Source organism: Eimeria mitis, genomic scaffold, assembly GCF_000499745.2.
Source record: "Eimeria mitis Houghton genomic scaffold, Emh_scaff83, whole genome shotgun sequence".
NCBI classification, from domain to species: domain Eukaryota; phylum Apicomplexa; class Conoidasida; order Eucoccidiorida; family Eimeriidae; genus Eimeria; species Eimeria mitis.
Genome location: NW_013576101.1, coordinates 4,166 through 22,216, shown reverse-complemented (window position 1 = coordinate 22,216; position 18,051 = coordinate 4,166). Strand labels below are relative to the sequence as shown.

General features: G+C 50.8%; 1 protein-coding gene across 1 annotated transcript; it reads right to left on the bottom strand.

Moving 5' to 3' along the window:
- Positions 1-776: 776 nt before the first annotated feature.
- Positions 777-6,058, bottom strand: EMH_0069350 (uncharacterized protein; the record flags this gene model as incomplete). Its single annotated transcript, XM_013502102.1, is given in 4 exon segments — positions 777-782; positions 786-4,247; positions 4,251-4,972; positions 5,227-6,058. Coding segments are annotated over 4 exon segments (5,022 nt in total).
- Positions 6,059-18,051: the final 11,993 nt, after the last annotated feature.

The window sequence follows — 18,051 nt, the reverse complement described above, 5'->3', positions numbered from 1 at the left end:
TGTCAGACGCTTAATGCGCCTTGAAAACCAAATCCATTTTGAGCGCACACAGTGCGCATTCAGTATTTGCAATTGCGTGCAATATATAAGGGACGTTTGTTGCAAAACAATCGCCGTCAGAATGCTGTGCAATGCCGCCAGCCACCGCTACTTTTAAACTGGCCATCGCTGCATGCCTTTCCTTTCGAAGACGTTGAATTCGGGTTTCAAGCCAACTAGAAAAGGAACGTGTACGTGTCACTTTTGGGTCAGTTAGTCTTCGATGTCGCCTTCGAAGTTTCCCCGTCGCATATGCTTCTGCGTGTCAAATATGGCGGTAATTTAGTGTATGCTCTCAGCCTCCATGGCCGCTACGCAGGCGCCAAAGTTGTGTGTACTCGAGTGCACCGGCATCAGCGTTGATTTACCCGCATGTGTGCATTTGCTGCTCTCGAGGTGTGATGTCGCCTGTGCAGCAGTGCGGCAAGCTGGTTTTGGGCAGGGACACGATTCCTTCTCAGCAGCATCTTCAGCGCGTAGTGAGTTCTCGTTATCCGCATTATGTTCCGTGTCACCAGAAACCAGCTTAGCTGAAACTTCGGCATCAATTTTTCTTTCTTTTAGTGACTCACGGGATCCATTTAGCCAACCACGTCTAGGGGAAACTGTCTGTTTGTTCTTGACGGTCTTTGTTGTTTCATCAATACCTGAAGTAACATTGTACGTTGTTGCGACCCCGGTGCCCAGCCTAGGTCTATGTGGTAGGGCCTCTCCTTCACGATTCCTTTCCCTTCGGGTTATAGNAAAAGCTGACTGAAGATTGAGATGCTCGGGTCCCGGTGATACGCCATAGGGACGGCATTGCATCGATACCGCCCTGGTGTGCCATGCAGACCTTTCACTACCGGGATATCCCCTGTTTTGTTGCTACAAGCATTGGCATGGATATTTCCTCGCTTCCCGCTGCTGCTGCTTCGAATCACTCTACTGCTGTTACGGGAAACAACGCGTGAGATCCTGCGGCCTCCACTCAAGCTTCGACAGCTTGCAATCAAAGGGTTTGTCATCGGCATACCGTTGCGCTTCCGGGAACCTTCCACATCGGGCAGGAAATCTGATGGCTCGGTTTTCCGTTCTCCAGAGCTACCTTCCCAATTAGGTGAAGCGTTTGTCGTGGTCTGAAGTGTTTGTACAGGAGAGCTCCGAATATTGGGCAGGCTTGGTGCAAGAGTCACCTCCACCCGTGAATATGATCCCTTGTCATCGATGGTTCCCCTTGAAAACATGCCTGGTGAGGGAAACGAGAGCTCTAGCCCAATTGCAAGCTTAGGGCACGTTGGTTCCGATGCAGCTCGTGGTAGCATTGGTCCCCCTAAGTCAGGCTGACCAATTTGTAGCTTTTCAGTAGGATCCGGTTGTGATCTTTGTGGCAGGGCCAGCTGCAGCTGCAACGTATTCCCCCTCTTGTGCGTTAAGTCCTGTGACGGGCGGGTGAATGAGTCATCGGCTTCTTGAAAAGATGCGAGACACCGTTGGAGTTCCTTCGCAATCAACATATTTGACCCTCGTGACCGAAGAAGTACATCGTCTTGGGGAAGCTGCGCAAGTTCTCCATTCACGCGGGGTGTAGGTGATATTCCTGGGATATCTTGCTGTGCCTCTTCCGGCAGCTTTGTGATCAGAAGCTGTTGTTGTAAGCCAGAAGATCCACCAGTTGTGACACCAGCGGAACCTTCACGCTGTGAGGAGCTACCCAACCCTTGTGCTGAGTCGCCTATAGGGGGGACAGAGGTTTGGGAACCGGCAATTAGCTTGTGTGCTCGCTGCTCACATACGCCGACAACGGCTAGAGCTGCTGCAGTTGCTGCTGCTGCAGCCTCCAGAAGGGCGGTAGGCCCTTCTTGACTACAAAGTGCATTTGCCTTTCTGTGACTCAAGCTGCGTTGGCGTATACTCCGCCTAAAACGGTTCTTTTTGAAAGTACGATCGTTGTTGAGGCGGCTGCCCAAGAAGCTCGCCTGGTTCAGGGTTTGTTGAAAATGTGTTTGCTGAAGTTGCAGCGCTTGTTTTAGCTGCTGCTGCTGAATTGTAATCTGCTTGTTAAGCAGCTGCACTTGCTTTCGCCGACTATGTATTCTCCACTTCAACGCTTCCTCCTTCAGCTGCAAGGCACGCGGGAGGTAGCAGCGGCGGAACAACGTCCCCCGGTAATGCGCCGGCTGCACTGTTTCCCTCATCTGATGATTGCAGAGCACTGGAGTGTGGCAGAAGGTGTGCTCATGCCGCATACCCGAACAGTAGCACATTACCCCGCTGCATCGATGGACGCAGGCAACTGAATTCAGAGAATGAGCTTCATCTCTCCTCAACGGCTCTGGGACGCTCGCAACCCCGCTAGCTGGAACCCCTGCGGCAGCTTGCCCATGTGGTATGCTGCCAGAGTTGGCAGCGTTAAGCCCTGAGTCATCAGAAACTTGGCAGTAATTATCTTTCTGCGTATGTTCCTGGCTGATACCTTGAGTATGCACCGGTGCTGGAAAAGCTGGATACGGCCCAACAACGGAAGTGAGAGCAGAAAATTCTTTTTGCGACCCAGATTGGCGTTCCAGAAATGGATTTTCGTCGGCACAGTTTGATGCGCCTCCACCTAAATGCTGTGCATTAACAACTGCTCCCGCCTGGCTTGTACAGCAATGAGTTCGCAAAGTCGTGTCACTGACATGGATGCTCCCAAAGTGTAAAATCCCACCGTCGAGATATCTAGAGCCACTACCCGTTTGGAGAGGTTTCCCATCAGTGTATCCACTCCAGCCGTCCAGATGCGATAGCAGGACAGAGCCAGGAGCAACCCAAAAACAGCTTTGAGAGAGCCCCACGGGCTGTATGACGGGGTGCCCTGAAGGACGACCGTTGGGGCTGAGTGTCGTCTGTCCTCCGCCCCCAGTAAGCAGCATTGCCTGTGGATGGTTAACAATGTGTGGCTTCAGGAAGTGGGGCACAGCGCGAATGCCATTCGAAGCATTTACAGCTTCATCCCTGGTGCTCGCTTGGGTAAAGTGGCCTTGAATTGCCATCTCAAGTCTCAGAGGTACCGTGTGGGGGCCTACACCGGCTTCTGCGCCAGGTTCGCGTAGGAGGGGCGCTGTTGACCCATCCCCTATAAGCCGCGAATCTAGAAGCAACTGTGGAGGAATGTTTGTTCCGCTGGTTTGCCTAAGCTGGGTCTGAGGAATATGGCTGCTGGCGGGAGAGATTGCATCCATCAGCCTTTTTCGTTTTGAGTGCCCTTCGGTCCAGAGTTCTCCTTGGGAAACAGGTAACACATTCGGCTCGTCATGAGGCCTTCCCAGATCAACACGCATCGAAGTGGCACGCACTGCTCCAATCGTAGAATCAATGGACGTTCCAGCGCTCAGCTCCGTTGGGGACCCCAGAGAGTGGATCACGGGCGTCGCTTCCGTGTTGCGGGATGGATATCCCAGTGACAGCCTCCGGCGGCTACCCTGTGGTTGTTCATTAACTGCACCTTCTGTGCTTTGTGTGTCCGCACACTGGGAGCAAGTTGCATTTAGACGAGTTCTCAGCTTTACTTGTCCAGGTTGCCTAAGTGGCACTACTGTCGTCTGCGCGTTTTCTGCACCCCGCGCACTCCATGACAGAGACCTCGAAACCCGCTGAGGAGAGCTCCTAAGCTGGCTGCCATTGGGCTGAACTTGCTGGAGACCGTGTGATCCGGATTCTATACAGGACGCAGCTCGTCTGTTGAGCGTGTGGGGGTTACAAGGAGGCACGCTGACTTCCATGCGGTGGTCTTTGCACGTTGTCCCGCTCTGGGCTGCCCCCTCGTTGCGGTATTTACCGCATGCTTTCGGGGCTGCGCAACGCTCTCCTACGCTGTCTTCAACCAAGCTTTTTGGAGCTAGAAAGCTGTTTAAAGAAATCTTTTGTGGTGAGGAAGTTGGGCGGTAGTTTTCCAATTGCTGCACTGTTGGAGTATGTTCCGCTGCTTCGCGGTACGTCCCAGTAGCTTTATCTTGAGGATTGCGTTTCTCCTCATATACGCCAGTAGTTGAAGCGGTACTTAATCTTCCGAGGCTGATTGTGTTGCAGTTGCTCTCTTTGAAAGCTCCATCCCCTGTCGCCGCTTTCTCAACGACAGCTGTCCCACCATATTCGAAGTTGATTGTGTTGCAGCTGCTATCTTTGAGAGCTCCATCCCCTGTCACCGCTTTCTCAACGACAGCTGTTCCACCATATTTGCCTTGTCTNCTCAACCGCCTTGCTGTTGGCCTGCGATTCAACCTCTTGTGCAGCTGGCTGCTGAAGGACAGGTGTTCTTTGTGAAGCTTTTCATAGTTTCTGTGTGCGCTATTCGTCGTTTGGTTGGCACAACTTTGAAAGCCTCTAATTCTCTCTGCGCAGATACTCCCCTTTGGTTCAGGCCCCATCGTGGATAGTTGCTTGGCAGAGACTCCCTGCTCTGTGCTAGAACTCATTTCAACTTGACAGGCCTGCCCCTGATACCTACTGCGACAGCCACTTGAAAATAATATGAAGGTATTTTCCTGCGTATTGCCTAAACTGTTCTTCACGTGGTCACTCGCGGTAGCCGCGTAACATTTCGACTTTTTGTTGGACGCTGCTTGCTTTGCCTGTCTAATTTGTAGCCGAATATGCTTGACATTTGCAGAGATCTGATTTGCCCCTTCTTCGCTACGAGAAAGGGAAGCAGCAGAAACTGGATCACTTGGAAGATGGTTTTCCGGGGTGTTTCTGGTGACGAGATGTTCCTTAAGTCGCTGGGGGGACCGGCGAGATGCTGATATTCCTCTCCATTGAACTGCGACTGATGCATACAAGTCTTCCGTCAATATTTCGGAAGCTGTCCTAAACGACGTCGGAGCATTTACGGCCGCAGAACAGAGTCCGCGAACATCACTCTGAGTTCGTCGGACAGACTGACAACCAACGGGGGTGCCCGTTTTCCGCCGGCCTGAGGTGGCCAGCAGAGGCGTTTACGGTTCGTTTAGGAAGTGCGGTAAGAGTACCTTGGTACATGGGCTATCGTAGCAGCACGACTGAAGTGTTTGCATCGTTGCGCTATAGAGTAGGGGTCCATTATTGCTAGCGGTATAATCATGTTTATTTTTAAGGTGGCTCTGGCCCTGCTGTTTTCTAGCACGACAGCGGGTAGGCGGATGCCGCCTGCGCTGCTCACCTTCCACGCGGGGCCTCAGGACGGCGTACCTCTGGAAGAATCTACAGACGGTGAGACACTCTTGTGCTGGTTCCACTGAACAAGCGTAGTCTCTCGTCTAAGGGGGATATCCCTTGAAACTCGAGATATATTGAGAACAGGGCCCGTCACCGTCTTAGAGCGCAGGATTCGCATTTCTGGATTGGCTGTCGCAGGGCTAGATTGTCCAGCATCTTTCTGTTTTTCCATATCTTGCCCACGAGTGCCATGTGCTGCTACTGCATTACCCGCCACGTCGAGGTGTTTCTCAGCTCCCTCGAGGAGCTCCTCTTGACTAAATATGGAGAGCGTCCTCTCAGGTGCAGCTTCCATACTTTGCGCGACGTTGTCACGCATCCACTTCATATGATTAGTCTGCTGGACTTCACTGAGCTGTTTTTCTGGTCTAACTTGCAAGCCCGCTGCGGCCTCATCGTGGGTTGATTCGTTGGACGGTGCAGAACGACGAGCCACTGGCGTACTGCTTAGATGCAACTGTTTGTTAGGACCACTGACACCAGATGGTCCATCTTCTTCAGTGTGACAATGGCCATTCAGGCCAGAGGGCGTTTTTTTCTGGAGTGCAGACTGCGGAGAAAGTTCTTCTGGATGCTCCGCAGCAGCTCCCACGAGGTTCCCGCAGATAGAGGCTGTCGAAAAATGATCCGGTAATCCTTTTCCATGCACATGTTGGGCGTGCTGAGGACGAGCCTTGAGTTGGGTAGGAAGACGAAGCCCTACATGAGCATTATGGCTGACATGACCAGGTGACGTTCTTGCCCCCTTCACAGAACCCAACTCCTCAGTGCGCGAATGACCTTCCACTACTTCCAATGCCGGCATTTTGTGCCCACTACAATGAGGCCCGCGGCATGTAGGAGATTCAGGACGTTCCAATGCCTGCCGAAAAACCCAACGCCCATGCACAACAGGGACTGCAACAAATCTCGAGAGAAGCCCTGCAGAGGCCTGCATGCATGCAGTGAGTCAGTGAGTGTTGGCTATATTTGCTCTGCACGCATCTGGAGTGTAGATTTAGCTTTCCTGTAAGTTCATCAAACGCAGAAGTGTTTTTGTTAGTGACAAGCCGTTTGATTGGTCCGACATTGCATTTACCACCGTGACCTCTCCTGACTTAATACGTTTCAGAAGGGTTGAGCTGTACCGGAGAAGTAGCAGTTTGTGGAGAAAGATCTTTCAGCCGTGGTCTTGTGTCCGCTTTGGTAGAATTAAACAAATTAGCGAAAGCTAATGTTGAGTGGGTTCCAGCATGTCTTCCATCCAGGTCCTGTCGGCTATCATCAGCGCAGCGCGATGGGAGCTGCCTTGGAGTATTGTGCTGCGTCTGATGGTAGGCAAGAAACCTCTGCGGTTCCTCTGTCTGAGCAGTGTCTCCTGATGCTGGGAAAAGCCTAGGGTGGGAAGGGGGGGAACTGGTTCGTGAAGACGCCGCCTTTTTGCTTGGGGAGGCGTTTCGGCTCCGTGGTGCGGAAGCAAGGAGAGATAGTTCAGGTATAGGGGACCTTTCAAGCACCTCTCCAGTCTCGCTGGAGCGTTCAATAACAGAAGTGGGTATCAGCTCGCCAGGAGAAGCTTCGGCAATGCTATAATGAACTAGTTGGCCTGTGCCGGGGGCTCTTGCAGAGGGCACTGGAGATCTTTGAGCGCTGCATGGGTTCCCTTGCTGCTTACAGCAAAACGGTGGGCGGTCTCCGCCATACGTTGTACCCATGGTTCGCAACTGCCGCATGCAGCAGTAGTTACCAGAAATAGCATTTAGCAATACGGGCTGTGGCATCCACATCAAGAGGGAACGCCATCGCCAGTGCGGACACGCATCGTTTGTGGCAAGCTCATTCGTTAGGGCACCACTGGCGCCCCCGTACGCTTTCATTGTAAGCAGGTGCGATGTTGACGTTGTTCTACCCAGGTATGCCACTACGGATTACCGACGAGCTCCTACCCTGAAAACACCTTCTCCACGCGGCTGCTCTTCGTCTCCCCTCCTACATAATAAAGGGTAGTTGAAGTTTACTCTAGCAAAACTCACTAATGCTCGAACGTATCCCTGCACCAGAAGCACTCGCATTGCCAGCATGTATGGAAATTCCGAAAATGTGTAACTGGCTGGACTTCCTCTTCCCTAGAATAGAAGAGAGAAATACCATACGAGTAGAGAACCGCTGCAGCCCAGTGTCGCTATTGGCTTTGGGTTTGCTCTCCTGCCTTGGCCTCGCTGTACTGCACGGGCCCCGAGAGGTCAGGAAAACTGAGTGGGGCTGGAAGATCCCCGTCACGAGCGCTGGCTTCCAATAGCTTTGTTGTGTGTGTTTGAAAAAAATATCTTTAAGAACAGTGACCCTTGATTACTACGTACCATGACAACCCGGGGTGACCTGGTGGGTGCCCCGGATGAGGTTTGCGCGCGCCTACGCTTGCTGTCCAATCGGCGAAATTCCGGCAATTATTTGGATTCCCAGCTTTTGGCGAATTTTCTTTGTGAAGAAGTTCACGGGAAAGATCTACTAGGGACGAGCCCGGCGATTCTGATCATAGCTGCCAAACGCCCGTGCAGCTGCATTTGAAGTGCCAACGTGTGCAAGGCATGCTCACCTGAATTTGTCACCTGAATCTGCATACGCAGAGATGCGTTTTCTGTGCTACTTCAATTTCTGCGCTTTCTAAAGAATAAAGTAGGAGAGTAGTTGCCATGGCAGGCCCAGTTGCACCTCACACAACGCCCGTAGGACTGCCGTGCAGCGGTTCTGCGTTTCTCAATGGTAGCAGCGCAGTACGTTCCTGCGAAAATTATTCAGCTGCAGAGAATCCTGACGTTGAGAAAGCTGTCGAATTGCTGCATGAGGCTACACGCGTCGTATCCAATCTTGGTAAGAGCTGTCGAGCTCCTCTTCGCAACGGTTCTCTAGACACAGTAGTCGTGTACGACCACTTAGAGGAGGTACAGCAAAAGGCACATCAACATTTTCTGTATCTTAGAAGGCTACTCTCTTCTTGTGGATTCGAATCAGGTACTTGCGTGGATGCCAATGGTGTTTACCTCGTTGAGGCTTGGAATGCGACCAAACAACAGAGTGACGCAGGCACGAACGCAAGCCGCCAACAACTAGAATCAACAGCATGGGAAGAGCTTCAAAAACTTGCGGAGGCCAACTTGCGTGAGATAGTGAAGAGGGTTACTGAAACCGAAGCTGAAGTGAGAAGTCTGAAGAACAAAATCTTGTTGAACAGTCAAGCAATCGACCAACTCGTTGCTTACCGCTTGCTGGGGTAGAGAGAGCACCGCACTCAACGTGAGAACTAGCATGTGCTGGGTCTTTGCGAACGCTACAAATGTTCAGCATCTTCCAAGGGGTGTATTTCAGCCCCAAAGCGCCTGTTGACACAGAACGCTGCAAAGGTCAATGAAGACGCGCCCAGTTTTCTCTCTCTTGATTCCATCACGGGACATTCAAAAGAACAGTCCAGAAATGTAAAAAATAGTGACACTTCATACCTTTGTTTCCGTGCTGCATTCAATCTCTGGGCCGAAGGAGTCCTTCCGATTTTGAACTTCTATCGGAAGGGTTCTATGGACACCGTAAACCAGCTGAGCCCCTAGGCGTTGTGCCACACATTCCAGTACCCACGGCCTGCAATACTAGCGCATGTTCTGCTGAATACCAGCTGATTTAGTATTGCTGTTGCCAAAAGTATGATTATCTTAGCTGTCCTCACGCAGAACCCCTATCCTTGTTGGTAAGCTGCCAATCATTCACGGGCCTAAAGACTTCCACTGACCTCAACCTTTACGTGAGGAGAAGCGCTTGTACGTGCTAACGCGGAGATGAAGTAACACTTGTAAGGCATGTGATTATATTACTGTCAACCATACGGGCAGATGGCGTGAGTTAAAAAGCAAAAGTAAAGTGTAAACAAACTAAGGACTCCACCGAGCGAGTGGCTATCGCTACACGGCCCTAGTTGGAGAACGCTCCTTACAGATAAAGCTTCTGAAGAATGAAATGTAAACTAATTGTTGCTGCTGCTTTTACGACCGGCCATTGAAAAATGAAAGTTCAGGCTATCCGTGTCCAGATATTACTAAAACCAATGTTGCTGGAAAGCAACCGACAGTCGAACACGAACTCTCCTAAGGCCTCTTTGATAGAGCAGTTCCTCCAAGTGGCGTTTCTTAAGGATTTAAACCGGCCAGATGAACAAGCAGAGTGGAGAGTCTTCAAACACGTACCACCGAATTACGACAGAGCAACCCAGATATAGAAGCCCCCTTCTCCCCCAAATTGCGAATCACTTTTCCTGATGCAAAGTTGCACACAACAGAGGGAGCGAACAGACGGACCAAGATCAACCGGAGCCCAAACACACGAAATAAAGTGGGAGAATGAGGGAACCGCAAGAGCGAACATTGCATCTGCTGATGATCTTTCTATTGTCGCAGTTGCTGAAACCATGCGGTAGCACTTTGGGCAGAAAATGCCGTACGTCTCGATTAACAGGGCCGCTTTTGTACGGGCACCCGAAACCAACAAAAAGTGTGTAGTATCCCTGCACCGCCGCATGGTGTCAAACTGTGAACGTGACGCGGAAGTTGTTCCACGACAAAACTGAGGCCTTCGCCTAAAATATACTAGACAGGACACCGAACCAGACATAGTTAGCAGGGAAATTGACCTGAACGGGACGATGATCAAGGTAGGATGGCACGTAGGTAGAAAGGCATGAGTCCGGCGATTTACGCCACAGAGCCCTTCGACGCAGCGGAGTATGCAAGGCGCCACTTTGTGCTGCAATAGGCGTTACTATGCTTGCACTCCCACGAGTGGTAAGGGCACGTAGATACTGCTGATGAACCGCTTCGTACAACCAATCCTCCAAAGCGCACTGGCATTCTTGGTTTCCCTGCAAGTACGCATACTATTCCCAGTTCATATCTCCTCCTTGCATGGTTCCACCTGTGCCAACATTGCAATATCCTGGAGTTTCTTCTGCAATGTCGCGAGCCCTTCTTCACAGTTGTATTGCTGCCAGTTTATCCGGTGAATTCAAGGAAACGTCGGGGATTCTGTCAGTTGTATCATGGCGTCTCTCTGTTCGAATTAATCCCGAAGGTGCAGCGGAGCTGGATGGTTAGCTGCAGACATCGTAGGCTAGGAACTGCAGGGTTTAGCCGCATCCTTTCACCAGGTTGCCTGGATAAATGTAACAGCCGGTCGTCATTGTTACTAGCACCGTTGATGTGCTCCACCGCGTGTGGGAAAGGCTGAAGCTCCTAGGCTACGGCCTTGGTAGTCAACCATCCAACTCCAGTAGGATTAGGCAACGGTATTCAGGTGTAGACAAGTGAAGCTGTGGACCACCCGGGTCAGTGAGTACGCTGCCGTACTACTACGGCACTCAGTATATTGAAGAAACCATACCTGCTTTCATGAATATCGCGAAAGCGACAAGCGCACGTACTGTATCTGCTTTGCTCTTATTTTATTCCGGTTATATCTGAAAGAAGGTCGGCCAACAAGGCATACAAATCTGAAAGTTTAGTGAGTAGTGTCCNCCTAAACGGGACAGTCTTATTCAGGCAGGATTTTAATGCCCTTGTCCTATATGTGAGGTGCACATGGTCAGACGAGGCGGGAATCCAGGGCTGCTGGGGATGTAACCAACCCAACAAAAGCGTTCCCACTTCCACCTAGCATTGCTTTATAGATTCCGGCTGGCCATCTTTTCGCAGGTCCTGCAGAAGCGAACGCATCGCTTCATGCCCATGGCGCATGTTCTCTTCTCTATTCCTGAGCAAAAGAGTACCAATGAAATAAGTTTTTTTTTGCCCAGCTCTCCCACTGGAATCTATCTGCACGCTGTGTACAGCCCCTTGAAGCAGAGCAGCAGGCAGCAAAAGCGTTCACTGGTGCAGGAAGTTGCACGTTTTTCGCCAAACTTGCCATCTTTCCTCTTGTTGAATTACCTCCTCAGTTTAACACGACATACAACGTTTTGTTCCAAAGTAGATGCCTGTCCCGCCTCTTTGAGCGCTAAGCTGCTAGGTGTTCCACCGGGTAGCATTGGCACGCGGAACATATTCGCGAAGCACTGAGCGTTGATCACATGCTGCAAAACGCGTTTGAGAGATCGTGGTACCAGCTGTACAGTTGGGCAGGTGCATGAAAACAAGCCAACTACATTTAGATTAGCAGATCAAAGCATTAGCTGGAAGATGCCCAGCAGAATCTTCCCGTCTCACGATGCGTAGCCGAAGACCCTGCACAACTTTAAAGCCGCCGGTGCAGAACGACGGCGGAAACTCGACCGCTCGCGATGAGCTACCGCCAAGCAGGCTGGGAACAAGGTAAGGGCTCGCAACCCACGCTCTACCACCGTTTTTGCGCTTAATACTGAGCGAATAACTACGCATGGGCAAGAGTAGTTCCTAAAGATGACAGCCTAACTAACCGCATCGTGACTCACACCTGCATTATAGGAGNATTCACTAGATCCGAGGCTTTAACCCCACTTTGCGCTTCCGCTTCCCCTTGAAGGGAAGCTTAGGGGAAGCCTACAGTACAGCTCCCAGATTGATTCACCAAGGCTAACACTACCAGCGGGTATGCTGGTCTTTAGTATAGTGAAGCTGCGCTGGTTGAGTGTGACTGAAAGACGCTACTGGCTACTGCCGGACAAGCCGTTATCTCGGCTTTCTCTGACGTCCATTGGTGTTTCAACCATCCAGTCCGCTTTTCCCCCGCTTCGTCCATGCCTTCAGTTCGCTGTAAGTTTCCAGTTCATTTTTCTGGCCCTTCTACCGAAGGCTTGAACAGGTCTACAACTCTTTTTTCTGCCAAAGCCTACTCAATTGCGGTACGGTGGTTTTTGCTTCTCCACAATACTTATGCGGATTCCCCTCGAAGTTCTGCTGGGTGCACCCGCAGTGATAGCTGACGTGGGATTGCAGCTAGAGCTTCTCTACTCCACAACACTGATTATTCTTGGGAAGTCTGCCGCAGCCTTTGTACCTCATCCCAATCTGGATGCCAAGAGAGATTGAATTGCTACAGGTGCAAAGGCTATGCGTAGCAATGTTGGATATGCAGAAATTGGGAAACTTTGTCATCATTCGAGATGGAACAATTCGGAACATTTGTTATCGTAGAAGAGGCATTCGTTGGGAACCTTCCTTATTGTGCGAGATGCACTCATCAGGACCCTTTTTTGATTGTAAATGAAATGTCTGAGGCTCTGCAAAACACTTCTTNATTTTCAGATACTTGGCATGGTATGCAACATTCTTTCCTTCCAGATGGAGTATTCCGGCTGGCTGCATGCTCGCTAAGACGCCTACGACTATTCCTTCGTCGCCTTAAGGTTGGTCGCAGTTGGCTGCCCCTATAAGAAGCAGCATCGACGCAAAGTTGGAGGCAGGATCTGCCACCTTTCTTCGGCTCAAAGAGGTAGAAGACCAGGTGTCGGCTGTGCTCAGCCGATTACGCGTAGGAAAAACTTGTGAGCGCTTCTGGCGACACGCGGTTTGTTCATCGATCCGTACCCAGCAGACGAGGAATGCATACTTTCTACGCAACAATTGGTTCCTATTATTTTGTTCTTTTCGACCAAGATGAATCCTGCCATTTGAAGCATCTATGTGAGAAGCTCCCCTTCAGAAACGCCAGTTTAAGGCAAGTTGGGGGCCTTAGGGATGATGTGGCCCCCGGAACCTGATACCACTCACGTCAGTAGATGCACTAGTCCAGGCAAGCAGCTCTGCGTCTTGTGCCCCCAACAACAACACAAACGCAGATGAAAAACACCACTGCGAGGCGTAGAAGGGATCCACGTTCCCTCACACGACGGGGTGATGGGATTCCACAACACTCTGGGTACTGCAGCCCCTGTAAGCTGATGAGAAGTGGGGGAGAGCCCTCAGTTCCTTCATGCAATTGCTGAGATCTGCTCAAGATAACTTAGAGTGTTTGTCTTTTGTACAAATATTCACAATGAGCTATACGAATTACTCTGTTGTATCTCTGAAAGGCGACTGTGGGGCGCATCCCTGGGACCCCACAGCTGAGTACGGCGAGCTGGCAACCAATATCTATCATACTGAAGAAATATATCAGACTAACAAAGGTTAAGTAAATAAGTTATCTCAGTCGATTCTTCTTCCCTAAAATTGTTGTTTCTCCAGCCCCGTAGAGCAGGCACTGCGGCCTTTGGGGCTGGGAGAGGAGACGGCGTAGCTTGGTGCANATACAGAATGCTCCGAAAGCCGATAAGTTCCCGGTATCCTGCATAGTCGTTACACCTGCAGCGGTTTCCTGTTTAGGATCCTCCAAATGCTCAGATTAGATAGATATTTAGTATAAACTATTCATGTGCTTCTGGGTCCCACGGAAAGTGTTGATATTTTAGATACGGGCATTTCCAGATATGAAAATATCCCTATCTAAAACATGCACGTAGAATGTGTGCGTCTCAACCACACACCCATTCTAAGACGATTTTTCCCAGAAACCGATGTCTGCTAGGCAACAGGGGGCAAATGCGGTTAAAGCGGATTCCCTTCCGCCGGCTGGGAGAATTGTTAAGAGCTGCCAAAGATACCCTTTACGGCTAGAAACATCATCGTACCCCAGTTTATCTGGGAAGCAGCATGGTGACCGACGACGTGCAAGCTCTTACATAGGCGCTAGACGATTTGCACAGCTGGCAGCTGACAGCACGAGAAACATCAACACTTGGGGCCCAACGCTGCGTCGGCAAGCTAATTCTCGAAATACAACAGACGCTCCGAACTCTGTCCGTTTCGTCCGTTTGCTTCGTTTCAATCCTTTCTGTGCATTGGACAAAATACTTTGCCCGGCGCCTCCTTAATGCAAACTCAGTGGTGGACTGAACCATACAAGGATGGGAAGTGCCTTAATGCTCCAATGCGTACAGGCACTACGGAACCCAGGTGCAGTTCTTCAACCAAGGTAATTCTCCAGTAAAATTAGAGTCTCAGGTTCCCTCCGTTGGCAAATTAACCTTACAGGAACAGCACCATCGAGACGGTCGGTAGACCCGCTCCACTGGAAGAGTTGATTTAAGCGCTTTACGACCTCCTTGGCGGGCGCCCGGACTGGGCCACTACCTTGTGGCTATTGTGAGCTTCGCGAAGTCTTCAGCACACCATCTGCACCCATCCATATCCAAGTTACAAGGATACTGAGATGCAGGCGTAGGTAACACTCACCACAATCGCGGCAACATTGCCGTGCTCGTTGTATAAGAATGAGGGCTGACTGAAGACTGAAAGTGAGTGCGGGAGCCGCACTCATATGACTACAGGAAGCTGGCATGAGATTTGGTTCAAAAGGTGTTGCAACGGGCCAGACCGTTTGCTCTCCCTGCTGTAGACACCGCAGTGCCGGGTCTAGTACGGTTGCAGGACAGAACAATTTGGGGAAAAACAGGCGGAGAGCCTTCTCCGAGGTTTGCTAGTTCTGTTATTTTGTTGTACCGGATGAAATCACTGAGAGCCAGTAGAAGTTTACGTGGCGATGTGCGTTGAATAATGCCTGCCGGCTCGTTGTATTCAGCTGGGGTTCGAAGGATGCGCCCGACAATATTCATTCAGCGGAGCCGCCTACTGAACAAATCTGGGCATAGCATGCGAGGGACTGACGGCTCATCAGACATAGGCTTACTGGTTCCGGAATAGCTCCATTGTTATGGATTCACCACACCCCATCATGTCACAGAATATGGATCCCTTCTAGGTGTCTGAGTTGAACATTTGTTTGGGCTTGCGTTCTCGCCGGGGGCACAAGGCGCAGAGCTGGGGGATTGCTTGGCTTCCATTGACAAGAGTGGGATGAAGTTCCAGGGCCATATGATCCCTAGGGCAGCGAACTCTAGTAAGGAAGAAGGTAGGTGGCTCAATAATCTCCTTCGGTCTCTGCGCAGCCGACGCATATCCCATGGATATCCACGACTCCATCGTGCGACTGGGCTGTCCGGTTGGCATGCTGTTGATGTAAGCTGTTGGACAGCCGCGGGGAGCGTAATAAAACGCAGGATATCGAACGTGTAAAACACCACTCCCGGCTCGTTGCTGTATTTGGAATTCGTAGTCAGCCTACCACGGATAATTGATTGGGAGGCATTGGCAAAAATCTACTCCAATTACGTGCGGGCGCTATCCGCGTGTATCTAGAATAAAAGGCGGAGNAGGCATTGGCAAAAATCTACTCCAATTACGTGCGGGCGCTATCCGCGTGTATCTAGAATAAAAGGCGGAGGAGAATGGCAAGTGCTCTGCAGTTGAGCAGCCGTCAGCTGTATCCTACGTGCATTGTACGGTCAGGCAAACCTTAAAATGGAAGCGCTCGTGGCTGCGCTGTAATCCGGAAGGTGTCTCCAGAGCCGGCAAATACGGTCAGGAAAACTTTAAAGTGGAAGCGCTCGTCGACGGAATAACCTTGTAAGCTCTGAAAATGGATTCTGGCGAGCAGACCGTACAATGCACGTAGGATACAGCTGACGGCTGCTCTTGAGACATCCTACCAGCTCCTCTTGTGTTATCCTGCCAAGCGGGCGTGTAGCCTTGAAAACATGGAGGGAAACCTGACGACTTCCAGGCTGGCTGAGCTGCAACCCCCCTACGGTATTCACCCCCAGCACCTAAGTCCTATAATGGGGGTGTTCGCTTACTAAATTTGGGTCCTCTGGAAGAGCATAGAACGGCCAATGGGAGGAGTTCTGGTTCTGCCCTCTGAGCGTCTTTGTATAGCATCTCACATTCCTTCTGGAGATTCACAATGTTCTCGTTTTCTTTAGGGTGCGGATAGGGCTGTGGACAGGCCTCCTTCCGTCTCCGCACTTTTTGGGCGCTGACGGCGGATATATTGCTGAATGTAGGGAGAAGCGACTACAATCGCGTCAATGCTGCTGGTCTTCTCCGCAGGAGTGAAGAGCGGGTTTGCTGACCAATCTAAATGATTGTTATCTTTGGTATACTCGACAGGAGGGAATGGCGGGTTGGAGATGAACACCCGCTATTCAGTCATGGTTATTGAAATACTAGTGCAGTTTTGGTGATTGGAGTGAATGAAGTCCGGCATAACAAGGCAGAAAGTGAAAGTTCTCTCTACAGGCGATCCGTTTTCCACGCTCGCAGTACCTTGATAGTTACTTTTGCAGAATACCCCACCGTGTTGGTGGAGTCAGATCCCTACTGCAAAATCACAGTTGGGATTTTACCTGCGTTTGTGCGCTCGTTGGGAGCGGAGTAGGCGGAGATAGAGCATCGCTTGATTAACTCACTGATGAGGGTGGGGTGCAGTTGGAAGGGACCTAGGCAGCCTATTATTCCAAATTCCCCCTGGATGGCAGGGTATAAGGGTGTTTCTCAGACTGGAGTGGACGGTGATGATTCACCGTCAAGGGTGGTCAGGTTGCAGGGCGACAGTCTAGTACTTCGGGGGTTCCTGAGTGCTTATGCACACTAGACTGTTTGCGTGTGTCCGATGCCGCTTACGAGGTGGAGAGCTGTTTCGCTTGGGCTTTCCAGCCAGCAGCCAGTGACAGGCCTAGGACAACCATAACATAGATTCAACTGCTCGAAGGCATTGGATGCGGCTGGCAGACTGCTTTAGTATGGAAAATAGCCAGCAGCCCCCGCAAATGGTTGAACCACCAGAGAAGACTAACAACTGCTTGAGGGCATTGGATGGGACTGGCAGACTGCTTTAATATGGAAAATTGCCGAAATCCTCCGCAAATTTTTGTTAGTCTTCTGGAGTGGTTTGGGCACTGTTGCTCGCAAAGGAATCCTAGCTGTGTAATAGTATAGAAGTGATTTGGTTAAGTTACCGTGGGAGACACAACGGCTTTTATACGAGGTATTTAACCGAGTAGATTGTCTTAGGGGTGACGCTTTTACGCAAAAATTATATTTTCCTGACCGAAGGAAACCCTGCACCATATATACTGAATGCATCCCTTCTTGCCTTCTGGCCTGTTGGTTTTGAGTGCCCTTTAGCACGCGCCCATTGGGCGTCCGCTTTGCCGCGTGCACCCAAGGCTCTGTATTTCCAGATTATGGTTGTCTTTGCCTCTACTGAGATGACCAAAGGTGTCTTCTCCAGGTTGTAGTCTATTGATTGGGCCACCGAACACCATGATAGTCAGTTCTGAACGGTGGAATAGGAAAAGCCGGAGGAGCACAAAGAGCTACGAAAGGAGATGCTACTGCAAGCTTTATCCGTCTCAGGTTAACGAGTCGTGGTGGACTCCCCGGGTTTCGTGATGTTGAGCAGTGCTTTGTATACCGAGCAAAGTATGTCGGAGCCGCGGCGTTTGTGTTGCTGGGTGTTGCGCCCGAATAGTTACGCGTGCCGCTGCGAGGTGTTATCCACACGGAATATCTACATACGCGATTCTAATGCCAGGCCGCGACGAGCCAGCTCCGGTTACCTCTGGAAGGCGGTTCCCCACAGGCAAACGGAACGTATGGGCTATTCGCATGTAGTGTAGGCGTTATTGTCTAGCAGATAAAAACGGCTTGGGCTGTCGTAACCACATTCACGTGATGCTGCGTTCGCATTTGGAAACAAACTTGAGCAGCCCCTTAGCATGAAGTGCAGTTAGGCCTTTAGCAGATAATGGAGCAGTTTGACGCTAACTGGGCTGGAGGCTAAGGAAATTCTCTTAGGTGTTCCTGTGTTATAAACCGCTTAGAAAGCAGGGACTGGCAGCAGTTGATCGGATGTAGAACTTGAAGAATTGCGCGCAATATCTGGTGGCATTCCGTGAGGAGGAATAGTTTGCGCTCGAGCCATGCT